Here is a 19,039-nt window from a genome sequence, read left to right as displayed (position 1 = left end):
TTCACAGACCTTTTCAGGAAAAGCTAGCAGGGCAGCGAGGACAGGGGACCCCGTCCACGTCTTCAGGGCATCCTTACCACAGGCCTCTAAGAGCCGGCTCTCTTTTCTTCCAGGAAATTTTTTTTTTTTTTGCAAAAACACCTCCTTAATAAACAACATGTAAACAGAAAGAGCTGCTTCGGGCTCCACAAACGTCTCACTGCGTCTTCAAGGGCTTGTCCGTGGCGGGCAGTGTGGAGGGCTGGCAGGGGCCGTTCTCCTCCGCAGGGGAGCCCTGGGGGTAGACCACGAAACACAGCTCCTGGCCCCAGCGTGTCACTGACTCTGAGGACAGACAGACAGACCGACAGATGGACCTCGGGGTCTGACCCTGTGGGACGGGTCCTCAGGGAGCTGCTGCCCCTGCGTGTGGGACCTGGACATGTGGGCCACTCCAGGAGGAGACATTTGGTGGCAACTGGGCCCTGTGTGGCCACCACAGCTGCCGGGAGACCCTGCTCTAGGGTGAGCCCCCTGAGAAGGTCCCATCTCCAGGCCCCGCCCCTCGGGGAGCTGCCTGTTTCACCTGTGAGTCTGTGCACACACTTTGGTTTGCTTCTCCAGAGCACTCCCAGGAAGAAAATGGGCACCCCCGTGAGGATGATGATGATGCCGACCCCGCACACCATGGGCTCCGAGATGAAGCTGAAGACTAGCAGGAACGCCCAGAAGACCAAGTACGCGATGGGGACGAGCAGGTTCACCTGGGGGACAGCGAGCGGCAGCGCCGATGGTGCAGGACCCGCGGCTCTCCTGCCCCCCCACCCCAGGGTCCGAGGTGCTTCCCACCCTCAGCCGAGGCCTGAGGGATCCCCTTCTGCCAGCAGCCCCATGTGGCCGGCCAGTTGTCCGAACTGTGGAGGGTTTGTCGATTTCAGTGGCTCTGAGCCCCACGGAACGACCGTACGTGGGCTCGCTGCTTGCACTTGGCTGAAGGTAATTTTTTGATATTTCCTATCTCAGGCACTGAGCCCTTCTCCAGCCCAAGGATTTACATGCCAATGGGAGGACTTTTCTTTTAGCTCGGTCTCGGGCCTTCTGTTTCGGGTGGGCTCGTGGAGCCCAGAGTGACCGCAAGCAAGGGTCTTAGCCTCATTTCCGGGCTGTGAACTGGGAGGATTCACAGCACCTGCCTCGTGGGGCTGCATTAAGGACTAAGTCTGTCAGTGCACACAGAGCAGGGCCCGGCGCACCACAAAGCTGCCCTCCCCGTAGCTGCCATCGCCGCCCTCCGTGCCCAGACGGGTAAGGGGTGGCCCTGTTTCTGGCGGGTGGGCCGGCCGGGTCTCCCGGGCCTCACCTTGATGGGCCTGGGGAGGGCTGGCCGCCTCCAACGCAGCACGAGCAGGCCCAGGACGGTGACGCCGTAGCAGAGGTAGTTGATGAAGGACACGTAGTTGATCAATGTGTACGTGTCTCCCACAAGCATGATGACCGCTGTGGCCCCGCACTGGGAGAGGACCGGGCTGAGGGCTGGCCTCCCACCCCCTCCCGTCAGCCCCACAGGTGCCCGGGGCCTGCCCACTCGGGCCGGGGGGGGGGGGGCCGGCCCTCCTACGCCCTCCGTGGGCTGCCTACGAGGGCCAGGCTCCATCCCTGCTGTTACCGCATTGCTGGGTGGTTGGGCTCCCCTCCCTGCCAGCCTGGGTCCCCCAGCTTACACAGACGAGGAGGGCAGGGATAGGGGTGCAGTGTCTGACGTGGATCATGGCCAGTAGGCTAGGCAGGTGCCCTTCTCGGGCTCCAGAGAAGCACAGTCTGGGGATGGGGGGCAGAGATGGATGGGGCCGTGAGCCCGGCTTTGGGCATCCCTGCTGGCCAAATCCTGATCTCAGCTCTAGACATGATGGCCCTCTTGAGCTGTCACCTCTGACCCCCTGCTCCAGGCCACAGCAGCCCCACTGGGCAGTTCCTCCTGTCATCTAACCTGCCTCTCTCTTGCTTTCTATTCCTCAGAATTGGGACATCTGTTACCGAGGAGTTCATTGTCCCAGCTCAGGTGGGCTCACCTGGCAGGATTTCACTTCCTTTGGCCCCAGCACTGCTTGCGTGCCCCAGGGCACCTGCCTTGCCCTGCCTGGACCACCCTCTCCCCAGACCAGTCACCTGGAGGAGGTGAACAGGTAGCCATTGATCCCTCCGAAAGTGGAAAGTGCCACGGAGACGGGCATGATCCACGAAAAGTAGCCCAGCAGCTTCTCCCCGAAGGTCTGGGTGGGCACAGAAGAGAGGTGGTGCATGAGGTGGGGCAGGGGTCACTCAGGAGCTGGGGACCAAGCAGGGCCCCACTTACCACTGCCACTGCGTTCGAGGCCAGCAGCTCCTGGGGGGACATGGCAGTGAAGTAGGCGATGTTGGTGAAGGTGTACACGAAGGTCACCAGCGGGATGGAGATGAAGATAGCACGAGGTAGGTTCCTGGGGACAGTGATGGAGGGAGTCGGCATTGGCCCTTGGGGGATTTGGGGGCTGGGGCCTCGGGGTGGAGGGCAGCAGGGGATCCAGCCCCAGGAGCAGCTTTCTATCTCCTGTGTCTGCTGGGGGCCTTGGGGAGGGAAGAGTACAGGGCTGCTGTCTGTCACCACCCCACTCCCCAGCCCAGCCTGGGCACAGGCTGGAGGGAGGAAGGGCAGTTGAGGGAGGGGCTACTCATACCCTGGGAGGCAGGTCTAATGTCTGCATGTGAAAAGAACGTTGCCTACAGCGAAAATCAGCCTTGAAAATCCCCAAAGTGCCCTTAGAGCTGAGTCCCTGGATCAGGGCTCCCTGGGAGTTCCCTCAGCCCTGGCCCCAGCTGCAACTGTTCACTGTCAAGGTCCTGGCTGACCATCAGCCAGGGCAGTTGGCTTCATTGTAGGAACCATGTTGTGTGCACATGTATAATTTTTGGCCAAATGCAAATAGCTGGATCCATTTACAGCAGGTCAATGATACTCAGTGTTTCTGAGGCCCAGCAAGGGGCCGTGACTCGTCCACAGCCACACAGAGCAGGGCCAGGCTGGAACACAAGCATCCCAGCTGCCTTTCCAGAGCCGTCCTTGGGGGGCAGCAGTGTGGTCAGGCAGATGACCAGACCAGCCACTGGTGATAGCCAGTCTGTCTGAGGAGGCTACCTTGCCTATTGCCTCGCCCCACCCCTTCCCAGGGCCAGGCCGGGTGCCCCCCTCACTTTCGAGGGTCCACTAGCTCCTCTGTGACGTAGTTGAGGAAGTTCCAGCCGCTGAAGGCAAAGGAGCCCTGGAGGAAGGCTAGGGCCAGGTGACCCACGGACGGCGTCATCCAGAAGTCGAAAGCGTTGCTGGGCCTCAGCTCCTCGAAGTGTCCTGGGGGTCCAGAGGTCAGGGATCAGCGTCCTCTCCCCGGCCGTGCACCCAGCCCTGCCCTGGCCCTACCTTGGAAGATCTGGACAAAGCCCACGCCAATTATGAGCGACAGGGCCAGCAGCTTCCCGCCGGTGAACACGTCCTGGATGCGCGTGGCCCAGCGCACACTTGAGCTGTTCACCCACGTCAGCAGCACTGGGGAGGAAGAGTGGGTGGGTGGGCAGGCTTCTGAGGCCAAGCACCCCCACAGGGGGCCACAGCCAAGTCTGGCCTGGGCTGCAGGAGGACGGCGTCCCCTGAAGCAGCCACAGTGCCAGAAGCCCAACCCCTGTGGCCAACCTCGCAGGGGCTAGCTGCTGGAGTGACCCTCCCCCATCAAAGACTCCCCTCGCTATAGGGGCAGGGAGCAAGGTGGGCCGGGCAGTCTGGCTGCTCTGGGGACAGAGGCCCAGCCAGGGCCCCCGGTGGGCACTCACTCAGGCAGGCCATGGAGAGTGCGCGGGAGGCAGCGGCAGGGGGGATGCAGTTGGGAAACACGGGCTGCAGCACGTAGTTGGAGAAGGTCATGGAGATGACGGCCAGGCTGGTGGGGTACATGATGAGGACGGCGCTCCAGAGCAGCAGGAAGCTGGAATGAGCAAGGGCCCGAGTGGCGCAGGCCTCCCGGCGCCCTCCCGGCTGAGCCAACCCAGGTGTGTGAAGTGGGGCTGCACCCCAGGGCCCTGACACCCAGGGCTGGCAGGGCACTGGATGCCGGCTTTGGTTCAGGCAGGAAGGCAGAGCTGACCGTGTCGAGGTCTCTGTTTTATTTATGAACTGTTTCAACAGAGACGGTGTTCAGCACAGTTAAACAGCTATGGGCTGCCCTTGGGGAGGCGTTGAGAGAGACTTGGGAACCAACTGCTTTCCTAGTGGGCACCTAGTCCCCGGCCGCAGACTGTTCCTGAGCTGGGGTGGGCTGTCCCAGGACCTCCAGTCATGGCTGCGGCTGTAGTTCTCAGCAGAGCCCAGTGGCTGCACATGGCCGACTCTGAGCCGTGATCCCCTGACTGTACAGCAGACTGTACCCTGCAAAGAGCCCTGGCCGGGGTAGAAGGGGTTTGCCTCCCTTCTGCCAGAATCTCACCCCGCAGGGCACCCGTGTGGGAATTAGGCCCTATCTGTTCTTGGGGGCTCTGCCTGCACCCAGGGGAGCTCCTGTCCATGGGGGTGGTCCTAGCCCCCCGTCCATCCCAACTTGAGGGTGGGGACTGCCTCATCCAGAGACACGAGCAACTTCTGGGGCACCAAGCTTGATGGCTTCCTCTTGGTCCTCCCCTCTGCTCTGTAGCCGCACTTCCCACCCCTTCCTTTGCACATCACACCCCCTTGGCTTCTGGGACATCTTAGCTCCATGGCCCGCCTCCCCTACTGGGTGCGTCCCTCTGCCCACCCTGGATGCTGAGTGCCCCTGGTGCAGGTCTTGGGCCCTCCTCTCCTCCCATCTTCTCGAATATTCTCTCTAGCTGCACAGCATGATCCTTCTGCTTTCTTGGGTTCCAGGCCCTTTGGAGGACCCTCTTCCCAGAGGAGAACACCCTTGGACACACCCAAAGGGGTGTGCATGCCCTGCCAGGGCCCCATCCACAGCTGCCTGGGTAAAGGCCCCTGACCACCTGAAAACCAAACTTGGAATACTTCAGCCTAGACTCTTCCTCTGTGCTCCAGATCTCTGGCTCAAGCCTTAACTGAGCACCTCCTGGATGAGGTGGCGAACCCCAACCCCAGATCTCCCCCTCCCTAGCCTAGGAACCGGCCTCTATGGAATCTCTCCAGATCTGTCCCTCATGCCACACTGGCTACCATGGCCTCCCGATTAAGACTCCTCAGTGATTCTGGACTCTCCCTGTGCCTTTGCTTAGGCCCTCGGCATGCCCGGGCTGGATGGTTACGATGGCTTTGATGCCCCTCCGCCCACCTGCAGGCTGCCCCATCCCCCCCAAGCCCTGGCGTCCACGACGGATCTGATCTCACCTCTGGCCACAGCAAACCACCACCCAGGCCCCCCAGGCCACCACCCTGTACGTGCTCCCCCACCTCACTGGTCAGCCAAGAAAACCCCACCCTTCCTCCAAGCCTTGACACAAATGTGGTCTTTTCCTGGGAGCTTTCTCTGGGTGGTGGGCGCCCCATTCTCTTGGCTGCTGGGCCGACGCCTCTCGTGTACGTTCAAAGCAAGGGTCCTCTAGGTCTTCGTATTATTTGCGGGCTTATTTCCCTTCTGCACCATAAGCAACTAACTTGAAGAGAGGGAGGGATCTTTTTATCACGGCATCTTGGCTCTCGGCACCCAGTAGGTGCTCAGCTAATGTTCATGGTGAATAAAGGGACACTGGGGAGCTATTTAAAGGGGAGCTCTGACAAGGTGTTGCTAGGAATATCACGGCCCCCACCCTGCCTGTGGTTCACTAACATCAAGGTGTCCTTGCTGGGGATGCTGGCATTATCTAGAGGTTTCAGCAGTAAGGCCCTCCCAACCCACAAGCACTGAGGCAGTGAGTGGGGCTTAGAGGAGCTCCATTTAAAAGGAAGCACAGAGAGGTCAAGGGACCACCTGGAGTGTCCAGCATTGGCCCCACCCACCCTGGCCTAGGAAGGCTGCCTAGCACCCCCTCTTCCCTCCATCGCCACCCCTCCATGACCTCCATGGGATATGAGAAGCAGAAGAGGACACTGAGATCCAGGGCCCAGCTGGCCATCCATTCTGGAGAGAATGTCCCCACCACCCCAGCTGCCAGTGTCCCACACTCACCCAGCCAGGCCCCCGAAGATCTCAGTCACATAGGCGTAGTCCCCGCCAGACTTGGGGATGGCAACTCCCAGCTCCGCATAGCAGAGGGAGCCCAGGGCAGTGACGCCCCCACCCAGGACCCAGACGAAGAGGGCCAGACCCACGGAGCCCGAGTGCTCCAGGACCCCCTTGGGGGAGATGAAGATGCCCGAGCCGATGATGTTCCCTGCGGTGGGGGGAGAGATGGGGAGGCATCAGGTCTGGGGTGCCCCTAGCAAGCCAGCCTTCTCTGTGCAGCTCTGGATGCGGCAGTGAGGAGGGGAGCCCGGGCCACTCCTTGGAGGATGGAGGAGGTGGTCCTGCAGGCATGTGGATGTCACGGGCCCTCAAACTGTGCAAGTTCCCCTCTGGGCTCCTCATCTCCCCTCCCCAGTCCTTGGATTGGGGAGTGGAACCTGTCCATCCAGCCAGGCTCCCCTGCCAGAGCCGGGTCCTATTCTGAGTTCCTCTGCCTCTTACTTACTCCCATGAAGTGGGGCAAGCACAAGCGATGGCCGAGTGGCAGTCACTCCCATGCATGCCCCAGAGTATCTACCCCGCCCAGGGCCCAGCCCCTCGCTCCTGGCCAAGGCCTCCTGTCTTGTCAGCCTCCAGGCACCTGTCTTCTTTCCAGCCTGCAGGCCAGAGCTGGCCACTTAAAAAGCAAGACCTTGGCCATGACACTCCCTTGCCACTCTCTCTTGCCACTCTCCTATTGGCCAACGTCCAAACTCATGGAGTGGTTTGGGGACTGGCACCTCCTCCATGAAGACTTCCTTGATCATGCCAATAAGGTTTCTCCTCCCATTCACAGCCCCGTGGTTCCCCAGACCCTGCTTTGTACTTTATTTCTTTATCTTCCATCTCCTCTTTCCCTATGAAAGAACCCCTCGCCTGCCTCCTAGGCTCCTCCCTGGCCAAGGACCCAGGCTGCAGACATAGACTCTGAAGAGACCTCATTTCCTGGCACCGTTAAAATGTTTTGGGTCCTGGGCAAGGGCCAGTGGGGTAAGGGAGAGGAACTGATGCATCTTCAGGGCTGGGGGCTCCTTAGCGATTGTCACGGAAGGGGTGGATGGACGATGGCAGGCTGACAAGATTCTTGGGTGGTCCAGAGATGCCTCTCCCCTGGGGACAGCCCACTGACTGCAAACCGGAGTCACTGCTCAAATCCCAGGACGATGATGAGAAACCCCAGCTGGGGCTCAGAAGACAAGGGGGACCTCTCCCTGCTCAGGTCACTTCTCGAGTCCCGTCTGTGCAATAGGGTTATTGTGAGGATTCAGATACTCTATGGGAAGCCTCAGCTCATCCACAGTTGTATCCAGATGTATTCTGCATCTCTGTGTGATTCTGTGTGTACCGTCTGCAACCTCACCTGGTGCCTCCGGCACATAGTAGGTGCTCAATACACATCTGTTCAGCAAATAACTGGATGAGTGAATGGCCTGAGGCCCAAAGAGGCACCAGTGTCTTGATGTGAAGGACTGATGTTCTCATCTGTGAAGCGAGGGCAGCAGTCTTCACTTAGTCCTCCCAGGGTGGGGAACTGTGGGGAGGAGTGGAGGGGGTGGCTGGCTTCTGAGGCTTGGGCACAAGTGGAATCTGCAGGGTCATGGGTCGCAGAAGGCCTGGCCTGCCGCTGGGCTGACTCTGAGTCTTGGGAAGATGGGTATCTGTGTGGGGTGCTCCACTGGCTCATAGGTCTTGAAACAGAACAATAGGAAATGCTCAGATGCAAGCTGTGGGCTGCAGGGCAGTTTCCCAGGTTGAGCCAAATGCTGAGCTTCCACTTAGTCCTGAGCGCCCTGGCAGTAAGGGCAAAAAGGGCAATGTTCTGGGTTACCTGGATCTCATCATCTGTGCAAGTGAATCAGGTCACATCACTGGTGATTTGGGTCACAGCCTGCCCAAGAGGAAATAATTCCAGCACCCCCAGGCCACATGAATAAAAAAGGAACACTGCTGGGAGCTGGGGCTCGGTCCCTCAACCAGATTGCCCCACTTGCCCGGGCCAGGTGGGGAGTGCACGTCCATCAGGGCAGAGCCTGCCTGCTCCACCTGCCAGGCCCACAGGCGGGTCTGGACGAGGGCACAGCTGTGGTCACCCATCTGCATGCACTCCTTGTCCATGGTGCTGCCCCTACCCCCACCCCCGGCCGACACAGATTTCCAGTCTGGATGGCCACGATGCCCCACTTGGTTTTCCAGTCACATCCCAGGAGCCCTAAATACATCCAGATAAGGACGAAAGAATCCTGTCTCCCAGCCCCCAGAGGTAAGCGGTGCCCTCAGCTTGCTTCCAGGGGGAGAGGGGCTGCTTCCCTCATCTACCACGGGGCCCAGAGCCTGGGTGGGCTACTGGGTTTCTAAAGAGCCTTCGAGCTTGCTCTACCCGGCAGCAGAGCTTCTGTTCTCAGGACCTGGTGGAGTGGGTTTTGCCAAAAGCTAGGGAGGTTGGAAGCCAGCAGGGGGCTGGGTGGCCTTGGAGGGAGCTGGGGGCATCCAGGGCCCTGACCCACCCACCCTGTGGGGACCCCACCACTACACAATTCGGCCTGACAGGGCCGCATGGGTGTACCCCTCAGGGAAGCCACACCTGGCACCTCGTCCTTCGAGGCTGGGCTCTGAAAGGGCCGCATCACTAGTTTGTGCTCACTGGCTGGAGACTCAGATGCTGGGGCCTGGGGGATGGGCCGGGGGCGGGCATCACTATTGTTTTGGACACACGGCCTCAGGCTATAGTCCAGGACTTCTCTCCACGTGGCTCCGAGGAACACGTGTGCCAGCAGGTGTCTCTGAGGCCCCCCAGGAGCCTCCTCCTCCAGGCCTGGACAACCTCCAGCATCTGCCCCAGGTTTGTGCAGGAAGGTGGCAGAAAACCCCAAGAGGCCCACTGAATGCTCTTGGCACCATGCGGGCTGGATGGGGCTCTGCAAGGAGCAAAAGGGGCCATGGGCCTGGGTGAGGGGCGCAGGGCAGGGAGGAGGACAGGGGAGGGCGCCTCCAGCACTGAATGATTACAGGAGGTGGGGAGAAGGGACCATGGAACGGTAAGGGGTGCCCGCCCCTCCCCCCTGGTGGTGGTGGGCTCTGGCCTGCCTTCTCAGTCCTCACGTTCAGGCCCAGCAGTCAGTTATGTCCTATTAGGGAACAGCAGTGGACAAGCCCAGCCCTCAGGGGATCCTGCTCTGGAGGAAGGGGAGGAGGGGCAGAAACTACAGAATGTGAGAGGGGCCCGGAGAGACCGCTGAGCACCTGGACTGGTGTCTGACCTGGTGTCTGACGGACAGCAGGCTGGAGGAATGTGGGTTCCCAAGCCTCCACGTTCTCATCTACTCAATGGGACCGCTGCTCTGTGGTCCCTGCAGGTCCCGGGCATGGCCGGAGCTCCAGGGCAGGTGGGTGAGGATGTGAGTCCCCCCATCACGGGGCCCCCCTCCAGTGTCCTCCTGCCCCTCTTCGCTCGGCCCACGCTGGGTGGTTTTTTATCACATTAAGATGTTTGGCCTGATGGGGCTTACCCGGCTCTGGGGAGGAACGAAGAAAGGGCCATTGTTTCCCCCGGCTGCAGCGGTGCGTGCTGACCTATTTCTGGGAGGCAGCGGCCGACCATGGAGGTCGCAGGGGTGGACTGTGGACGTCATGTCAGTGGAAGGGGCCAGCTGCCCTCCGTGTGTGTGAGGAATGTGCAGAGTCTGATTTGGGGAGGGGTCAGGGAGGTCCTGTCAGGCCAGGTCGCCGGCACAACCACTTTCAGGAACCCACAGTGTTACCTCAGGCCTGTGCTGCCCTTCTGGGCCTCAGTTTCCCCTCCTGTCAGGTGGGGCCACTGGGCTAGGGGGCAGCAGAGGGCTTGTGCTGCACTGACTTTGGCAGAGGCACCACTGGGCAGGATGGACGCATCCTGCACATCTGCTCGGGGCCGGAGGAAACAAGCTGCTCAGGGTCCTCTGTCCTCCACTGTGGCAGGTCTCTCCCCAGCTCACTGGCCTTCACCCCCAGGAAGCCCTCCCTGATCTCTCACACTGACCCCTATTGCTTGGACCCTGCTCCTTTCCCATGGTGTCTGGAGGACAGCCAGGAAGTGATTCTATTATTTGCCATCCTGGGTGGGCCTTGAATTCCCAGAGGGCAGGGTCTGTGTCCTGGCCTGCTGAGATGAGAGGTCTGACCCCGCCCGAAAGGACAGGGAGCCCCTGGGGCTTAGGTCTTCTTACACGTGCCTGGCCTACGCCTGCCTCTTCAGTGAGCGTGGCCTTGTCGGTGCCTCCTCCTGCCACACTGGCCTGCTGGCCTGACGGAGAGCAGCTCTGGGGCTCCTGGGTCTGATCAGGGGCTGGCCGTGGGCCAGGCCTCCATCCCTCGCTCTGGGCAATGAGTCCCAGCACCTCTGCACCAGGATATGACACACGAGGCCTTGGGGAAAGAGCTCCAAGTTCCCTTTGGTAAGTCCCAAGGCCCCTGAAGCCATGGGCAGGGGTGCTTACTAGTTGAGGACCCCCAGATCTGGGTTTGAATCCCAGATCCCTCATGGTGGGGGCGCTGTGGACAGGGTACTTCGCTTCCCTGAGTCTTCTTATCTGTAAAATGGGGTGATTTTACCATGACGTGGGCCTGTTCCCACTCCGCCTGGCACATCGGAGGCCCCAGGAAGTGTTCATGGGTCTCACTGTTGTCATCTATCTTGGAGACACTCCAGGCCACCCACGCTGGCCTTGGGAGACCTGAACCCATGGAGCCTCACCGCCCTGGGGTCAGCACCCACAGCCTGGCTGTGAGGGCCTTGCTATTGCTCTGGGTGAAGCCTGTGCCTCCTAGCACAGTGTCCTTACAGTGAGCATGTGTCAGGCACCTCTCTGGGGGGACAGAAGTGCCCACTGAGGTTTTGGTAAAACTCCAGGGAGGTGAGTGGGGACGTTTCCAGGACACGCCTGGAACTGCCAACTGGCCAGTGTACACTTTTGGCATAACCCACTTTCCTTCTGAGAGACAGATGGGCAGAAGTGTAGAACTCTCTCCGCCTGGACCTGCCCCTCTCACAGTCTTCCCAGGTCAATTAATGACCAACCATGCTCCCAGCTGCTCAGACCCCAACCTGCTGTCACCTCGGACTCCTCTCTTTCTCCCACACCTTGCATCAGCTCATCACAATCCTTTGGCTCCATCTTCCAAACACACCCAGGACTGAACCTCCTCTCAGCATCTCCGCTGCTGCCACCCTGCTCTGAACCACCAGTGTTTCTTACCCAGGCGACTCAGGTACCCTCCTGACGGGCTTCCAGCTTCTGTCCCTGCTGCCCACAGCCTCTTCTCCCCAGTGAGCCCCAGGCCATCCCATCCCATGCCATGCCATGCTGTCCCATGCCACCCCATCCCTCTTTTGCTCAAACCCTCCCCAGGCTCCCATCTCACACAGGAAAAAAGGTAAAGTTCTTACCGTGGCCGCAAGGCGCACACAGACTGGACCCCATTCTACTCCGGACTCACCCGCCTACAATCCTTCCCCACTTAATTTCCTCAGCTCAGCACTTATCATCACCCCATCAACTGAGCATTTAGTCCATTATCTTGTTTGCTCTTTGCTTCCATGCTGGAATGTCAGCTCCAGGAGGACAGGGATTTTTTTTTTTCTTGTTCCCTGTTGGGTCTCCAGCACCTAGAACAGTGCCCAGCACTGTCCAGGATCTAACTGTTAAACAGATGAATGAGTGTGACCAGTGCTGGCAGGCCCTGCCCCTGTAGCTGGAGCTGCCTTGACCCTCAAAGGTGTCCCAGAGCACGTCCAGTTTTACCCTGGGCTGGTTGCAGCCTCAGGCCCCCAGCTTCCTCATCTGTAAATGGGGGCTAGGGTGAGGCACAGACAAGCTCCTGTGTGGTTTTATGTCCCCTCAGGGTCTCGGTGAGGATGGACTGGGATTCTGGAGGGGGCTATCCTCTGAGGAGCCCAACATTTTCAGTCCTGGAGACAATGGAGGGGCTTGGCTATGGATGGATGAGCAGGGATTGGCTTCTAAGGAGATGGGGTTCATGAAGCTGACCCCTGAATCCGAGAACATACTTGAGCCTAATCCATAAACATGGGCTGGATATTTGAGTCACAGGGAGAGAGTGGGGGACAGGACAGCCTGGTCAGCAGACCCAGGTGATTCTCACTCTGCTGGAGCTGGGCACGTCCATTCCTTGGGTGTGGATCAGGGAGGGAGGTGGTTGAGGTCCTGGATTCAGGACAAGAGACCCTGTACCTACAGCACTGGGTGGAGGCGGGGGAGTCAGGGGTGATTTCTCTGCCCATCTGTTCGTTCATCCATCCACAGTAGAGTGAAGAGCTCAGTAAATCCTGGTTGACTGATCTCCCAGCTCAATCCCCAACCTTCCCCCCACCATGGGCTCTGAATCTGGTCCCAATCTTGCCCTGCATCGGAGCAGTGTGAGAAAGGGCACTGGATTGGGAGATGAGTCCAATTCTGGTTCCCAACCTGAGTCCACCACTTGCAGCAGCATCATTTAACTCCAGACCTCAGTTTCTACATCTGTAAAATGCATATAAAAATTTCCATCTCTCAAGGCGGGCAATCAAATGAAATAAAGGGAGAAGATGTTTTCATAACATAATAATGGGTGTTTTTCTGAATAGTGTTGGAAGTGGTGATGTCTTGCACAGCTCCCGCCCCAGATGGCTCTTTTTCCTCCAGGCTGGCCCATCCCTTTGGCTGCCCCCCAACCCCTGGCCCCAGTTGCGCTTGCTGTGGCCAGTGGGTGCTGTCCTAAACACGTTTTAGGTGCAGTCTTATTCCAGCCCAAAGCCCTTTTATGTCATTCCATTCCTCTGTGCCCTATTCCTCAGCCTGGGACAGGGCAGGGGGTAAAGGGGAGAGAATTATAGGATCTGGGAGGGTCTATTTGGAAATAACGGATAGTAGCTGCTATCAAACAAGAAAGATTATGAAGTTCTCAAGACTTTCAAAGCTAAAATATGACACTTTGCAGACACTTTTTGCTTTGACCAGGCTCCTTAAGGCACGAAGGTGGGGTAAGATGTGGGAGGCAGGGTCCCCAGAATAGTGGATAGGGAGAGGGTGGGGGCCTTCAGGCCATCAGGTGGGGAGGGCAGTGCAGTGATGCAGCCCATAACGGCACCTCCCTCATCTGCCACCTCCTGGTCCAGGTCCGTTTGCTCCTTGTCTGTCTCCTGCCCAGTCCAGGCTGCTCCCCAAGCAGGGTTATCAGACCTGAGTGTCCTGGGTTGAAGTCAGGTCATCTGAGTTTTGTTCTTGAGTCTGCTACCCTTGGCCAAGTCACCCCTAACCCCAGCTCAATCTTCAAGGCCTGAGGCCAAGGGGGCAGTGGATCTGGAGCAGAAAGAATAGCCTGAAAGTTGGAGGAGCTGTAAGGGCAGAACTGGGCTGCGCATAAAAATTCTTGCAGAATTAGCCTCCTCCACTCCCGCCATCACCACCAGGCCATCTTTGGAGGAGAGAGGAGCCAGGAGCTTCTGCCTGACCCAAAGGGGATGGGATGTGTGAAGGAGGCAGAGGAGGATACAGCTCAAGGATGGTGGGTTTAGCTGAGGCAGCCCAGGAAGAGCCACATCTCTCCCTGCACCTGCCAGGCACTGTAGCTGGCACCAAACATGGTCAGCTTCTTGACATCATGGCCCATCCATGATGTGTGGGCTTCCCCTTCCTGGGGCACAGCTCCTGGAGAGGGTGTAGGCCAGGACAAAGAGCTAACCAGTACCCTGGCCAAATCCCTGGAACCAGCCCTTCCTCCCAGCAGTCAAGCAGGGGCACTCTAGGCCAAGAAGATCTCCAGGCCAGATCAAGACCAGCTCCTAGAAATCCCATTCCAGGTGCAACTGGGTGAGACAGGGAAGATGTGTTCTGGGGCAATTCTCAGTGTGGGTGCAGGAGATGGCCAAGAGCCAGACCCCAGCCTTGGCTCAAGAGCGCCTGGTAGGGGGTGCAGAGGAGGAAAAGGTGAAGACCCTAGTGTGCCTTCCTGAGCCCTCAACTTTCTCCAGCTCCAAGGGTCTAAGGATGGGTGGGGGCAGCGGATGCATAAGCAGCTCCCATTGGCTGGGGAAGTGAGAGCAGTCAAGACCCCTGCTGTTCATCCTTCCAGCCCGTGTCTTCTGGGACACAGGGGATGGAACAGACCCCTCCCAGGTGGGTCTCTGAGGCACCCGGTGTGAACACAGGCACAAGTCTGGGGTTGCCAGTTTCTGAGGAGTCAGTGCCAACAACTTGGGACAGAAGGAGGAAAATCCCACCACAGCTCTCACTGTCCCCTGAACCCTCTGCCTACCCGGACGTCCCCATATGGGGCCAGGACACACGGACTCGTTCTCAGGTTGGGAAGCTGGGCGGTAGAGTGAGAGGATGCAAGTGCCTGTCGGGATCTCAGCCCAGGAAGCAGTTGGCCTGTCTGCAGGCTGGGTCTGCCCACCCCAACTCAGCCTCCCCTAGTCACTGGCTGCTCCGCCTCCTTCCCCAGGGTCCTGCTGCCAAACTCTGCACTAATTATATATTTCTAACCGATTTCCCCTCTGGGCTGGCTCTACCTGTGCAGTCTACCCACAGTCTCTCTTACTTTCGAAGAATGAATTACCCACACTGCTTGGCACCTGGACCCTGCACACAATAGAAAGAGCTTGAGCCACAAGGCCTAGAACTTGGGACCTTAGCAGGGTTAAGCTTGATAAGCCCTGACCGACACCTGCAAGGCTCCTGCACTCACGGCAGGACCACAGTCATCTCCATTTTATAGGTGAGAAAACTGAGGGTAATTGCCTAGCAGAAGTCCGTGACAAAGTAAGGGCAGGACGAGGATTCTAGCGGTGGATGGGACCCGCACCTCCCTCAAGCGCAAAACTTCGGGGCACATGGGGAGGTGAAAACAAGAAGCCCGGCGGCTGCTGTGCGAGGGGAGACACCACAGGTACTCCAGGAGGGGAAGGGCATCCCCTTTTCCGTGTCCCACCGTCGCAGACCGGCAGGAGCGCCCCAAAATGGGTGCCCCTCCTTCTGAGCCGCTGTGCGCCTTCGGCCCTACCGCCCCAGGCACCCGCTCACCGATGATGATCGTGCAGGCGCTCACCAGCCCGATCTCCTTCTTGAGCGCCACCCGCTCCGAGGCGCCGGCGCCGGGGCCGGGGCCCGGGCCAGGGGAAGGCAAGGGCGCAGGGCCGGGGTTCCCGCGCCCGCTCGGCTGCTGCATGTGGCCGGTCATGTCGCTGTCCCACCGCGTCCCGGCTCCCTGCGCTGCCCCGTCTGTCCGACCGGCCGCCAGTCCGTCTGTCCGTCCGGCTGTCGATGCGCGCCGCCCTCGCAGCTGGGACAGCGCCCACAGGCGGGCGCATGCGCTGGCGCGGGGCCCGGGCCCTGAGTCCCGGCCGGCGGAGGCCAGGGAGGGGCGGAAGGAGGGCCGGCCGGCAGCCCCCTCCCCCACCTTCCTTAAAGGGAACTCCCCCAGCGACCCCCTACTCTCCAACCCTAGCCTGGAAGGAAGACGAGGACCTGGGGCAGACTTAGGAAGAATTTCCCTGACCAAAGAAGGCCTAGGAAGAGGGCCCTCCTGCTGCCTGAGTTACATCCATTTCTGGGGGTGGGGTGGGGAGCAGAGCTCAAAGACAAGACTGTCCCTCCCCACAAGGAGACTGAGGAAGGTAGCAAAAATAATAGCCGTCTATGTATTGAGACCCACTGTGCGCCAGGGCTTCCATCCTCCTTAAATCCTGGCACAGACTACAAGTGCGTGTGTGCGGGGAGAGGGGTGGAGGTTGGGTCCATTCTACAGGTAGAAGGCCCCAGGGATAGTACAGAAGAGTATGGAGCAAGAGGCAGGCCCCAAGGGCAAAGCCTTTCTGATGCGTCCTTGGCTTCCAGACGCTGATGGTGGGGTGTGACATATAGCTCTAGGAGGGTGGGGGCTGTGTCCAGGATCCCCTCTGAGGGGTCAAGGGACTCTTAAGTCCTCACCATCAAAAGTTTGGGGAGACAGGGTCGGGGTGAAGACTCTGGAGCCCCTAACCCTTATCCAGCGGGGCCCCAATGCCTTGTGAGGGTCCTAGAAGGGTTCTGCTCAAAACCCCACCTTCCTCCACCCTCTGTCCAGCTGGGCTCTGGACTGGGTCTGGCAAGTTTCATCCGTAGGCGCCTGGCCACAAGTCAGAGTAGGGGCTCAGTGGACTAGAATTCGGGTCTTTGGCGAAGTCCCCAAACAGTCCAGCCCGGCTCAAGGAGATGAGGCCACCTCAACTGACTGGGAGACACGGAGAAGGTGCTGTGGCCTCTGAGGTCGCAGGAGGAGATCGGGCATTCAGGGTCCCAGGAGGCTGCTTCCACCTGGAAGCCGTCCGGACTGTGCAGCCCCAGCGGGCGGAGCAGACACAAGGGGGTCCGCGTCGGGGGCCACCAGGGCGGCAGGCGGGGTGAGCCTGGCACGGTGCGGCCGGCGGCGGAACAGCCTTTGTCCCTTCCTGGCGGCCGCCGCGACGCGCCATCCCCTGCATGTGGATGAGGCCGCCCGGGGCGCCCCGTCCTTCCCCCGCCCGCGCGGCCTCTGGGCTTGCCGCGGTGGTGGCGGCGGGGGCGCGCCACCCGGGTGGGTCCGACGAGCGGACGGGGGTGGAGGTGGGAGGGGTGGGAGGGGGAAGGTGGAGGTGGGGCTGGGGTCCGGTCCTCCGCTGCCGGCTGGCGGAGCATCGAGGTGCAGGGGGTTTGCGGGAGACTGGAGACCTTCGAAGTTGGGGGCGGGGACCTGGGAGTAAGAGCCGGACGACCCTGGGGGGACAAGGAGGGGGAGACCGCCCCGCGAAGCTTTAGCTCCCGTCGGAGTCCCGCATTCTTGGCGACCTCAGCCTCCAGCCCCAGAGACGCGTTCAGCGCCGACTTTCTTAAAGGAGCCTCGCGCAGGCGGCAGGGTTGGGAGGAGGAGGCACCAGCTGTGGAGACGCTTAATTGTGGCGGGGGCAGCAGAATGGGCTGGGGTCTGACCTGTTTGACTCTCCTGTTTGACCCAGTTGCCCTTGCAATGCTAGGGTCTGCTGGGAAAGGGTCCCACAAGGGCTGGTGCACCCAGTGGTTAGCATGAGCCTCACTGGCCAGGGGCCTGTGGTTTTCTGGGGTGAGCCTCTCACGGCACCTGAAATGTGGAGTCTGTGTTTGAGGAGAAGAGGTGACTCTCGGGTACTGCACAGGGTGAAATATACATGTTACTGCCCAGGCCCACAGTTCAGGTCATTTTAGTGGAATAAACCAGAACCTGCAAACCCCAATGGGAACAAAAAGTTGGAAAGACTGGATTACCATCCAAAAGTCAATCAGTGTAATTCCCCACATTAACAGAAGGAAAGAAAGGAAAACCATAGGATCTTCTCACCAGATTCAGAAAAAAATCATCTATGGTTTAAGCACACCAAAAAACTCTTAGCAAATTAGAAATAGAAGAGAACGTTCTCAGTCTGATAAAGGTCTCTGCCCAAACCCCAAACCTTCCAAGAAACAGAAAACAACAAACAAAACCCCTCAGCTAACATCATGCTTGATGGTGAAATGTGGAATGCCTCTCCACCGAGACTGAAAATGAGGAAGAATGTTAGCACTGGTGAATTCTAGCTGGAGGTCCCAGCTAGTGCAATAAGGCAAGAAAAAGAAGTAATGAGGCTCACCTTTTAGTGACTAAAGTCTGGAATACTGGTAACACCAAAGGCAGCTGAAGATGTGTAGCAACAGGAATTCTTATTCAGTCCAAATGGTACAGCCACTTTGAAAGACAGTTTGGTGGTTTCTTATAAAACTAAAATACTCTTTTCATTTGTCCAGCAGTTTTGCTCCTTGGTGTTTACCCAAAGGAGCTGAAAACTTATATCCACACAAAAACTTGCCCATGGATGTTTACAGCAGCTTCATTCATAATTACCAAAACTTGGAAGTAACTAAGATGTCCTTCAGTAGGTGAATGAGTAAATAAACTGTGGTACATCCACACATGGAATAATACACAGCACTAAAAAAGAAATGCATTATCAAGCTGTGAAAAGACATGGAGAAAACTTAAATGCATGTTACTAAGTGAAAGAAGCCAATCTGAAAAGAAGCAAAAATGTATAAAGACTGGAAAATAAGACACAAAATTGTCATTTACACATGACATGATGGGTAGAATTTTTTTTTAATTATAAGTAAATGTAAGGTTAATTAGTTAGTTTAGCAAAGTAACTGATTCTGACATCTATATGAAGAAGACCAAAGTTGGAAGACTTATACTGCAGTTAGGAAGACAATGTTGGTGCAAAGATAGGCAAATCAACCAACGGAACAAAACAGAAAATGAGAAACAGACCCATCCATCTATGGACTCCTGTGTTATCACCAAAAAGTTGACATTGAAGAGCAGTGGAGAAAGGACAGACTTTTCCATAAATGGGGCTGCATCAGTTAGGTATTCACACTGAAAAAAAAAAAACTTCATCTCTGCCTTATGCCATACCCTGGATTCCATGGATGTACATATGAAAGCCGAATGTACCCGTGAAAGGTAAAATGACAAGGCTGCTCGAAGAAGACTTAGTAGAGAGAATAGGTTCATTTTCTTCAACAGGATGCCAAAAGCACCATCAGTTAAAAGGTGACAAATTGGACTCCATTGAAATTGGAAACTTCTGTTAATCAAAGGCATAATTAAGAGAGGGAAAATTAAGCCACATTGGAGAGAAGTTACTTCAATACATCTATCTGATAAAGGGCGCGTATCTAAAAAGTATGAAACGACTACAAGTCAATAGGAAAAAGAATAAATAGGTGCTTTACAAGAGAGGATGTCCAAATGGCTGGTAAACTCTTGAGCAGGTGTTCAACCTCATTAGT

General features: G+C 58.0%; 1 protein-coding gene across 1 annotated transcript; it reads right to left on the bottom strand.

The window, feature by feature from the left end:
• Positions 1–196: 196 nt before the first annotated feature.
• Positions 197–15,404, bottom strand: SLC7A10 (solute carrier family 7 member 10). The gene is made up of 11 exons (XM_072967262.1): positions 15,245–15,404; positions 6,153–6,357; positions 3,838–3,989; positions 3,431–3,556; positions 3,208–3,361; positions 2,333–2,456; positions 2,146–2,249; positions 1,701–1,797; positions 1,340–1,489; positions 566–743; positions 197–324 (listed from the first exon to the last, which is right to left on the bottom strand). Exons 1-11 carry the CDS (start codon positions 15,399–15,401, stop codon positions 197–199), a joined length of 1,575 nt encoding a protein of 524 aa, XP_072823363.1. The 5' UTR covers positions 15,402–15,404.
• Positions 15,405–19,039: the final 3,635 nt, after the last annotated feature.

This window comes from Vicugna pacos, chromosome 9, assembly GCF_048564905.1.
Source record: "Vicugna pacos chromosome 9, VicPac4, whole genome shotgun sequence".
Taxonomy (NCBI): domain Eukaryota; kingdom Metazoa; phylum Chordata; class Mammalia; order Artiodactyla; family Camelidae; genus Vicugna; species Vicugna pacos.
Note: the sequence above shows the minus strand (reverse complement) of the source record. Positions and strands in the feature narration are given on the sequence as shown.

Excerpts from the sequence above, each read along its gene's own strand:
- SLC7A10 (XM_072967262.1), bottom strand. The coding sequence starts at position 15,401 with ATGACCGGCCACATGCAGCAGCCGAGCGGGCGCGGGAACCCCGGCCCT. Across the intron at positions 2,250-2,332 it reads CCTCGAACGCAGTGGCAGTG|ACCTTCGGGGAGAAGCTGCT; the intron begins GTAAGTGGGGCC and ends GTGCCCACCCAG. Across the intron at positions 1,490-1,700 it reads TCCCTGCCCTCCTCGTCTGT|TGCGGGGCCACAGCGGTCAT; the intron begins GTAAGCTGGGGG and ends GTCCTCTCCCAG.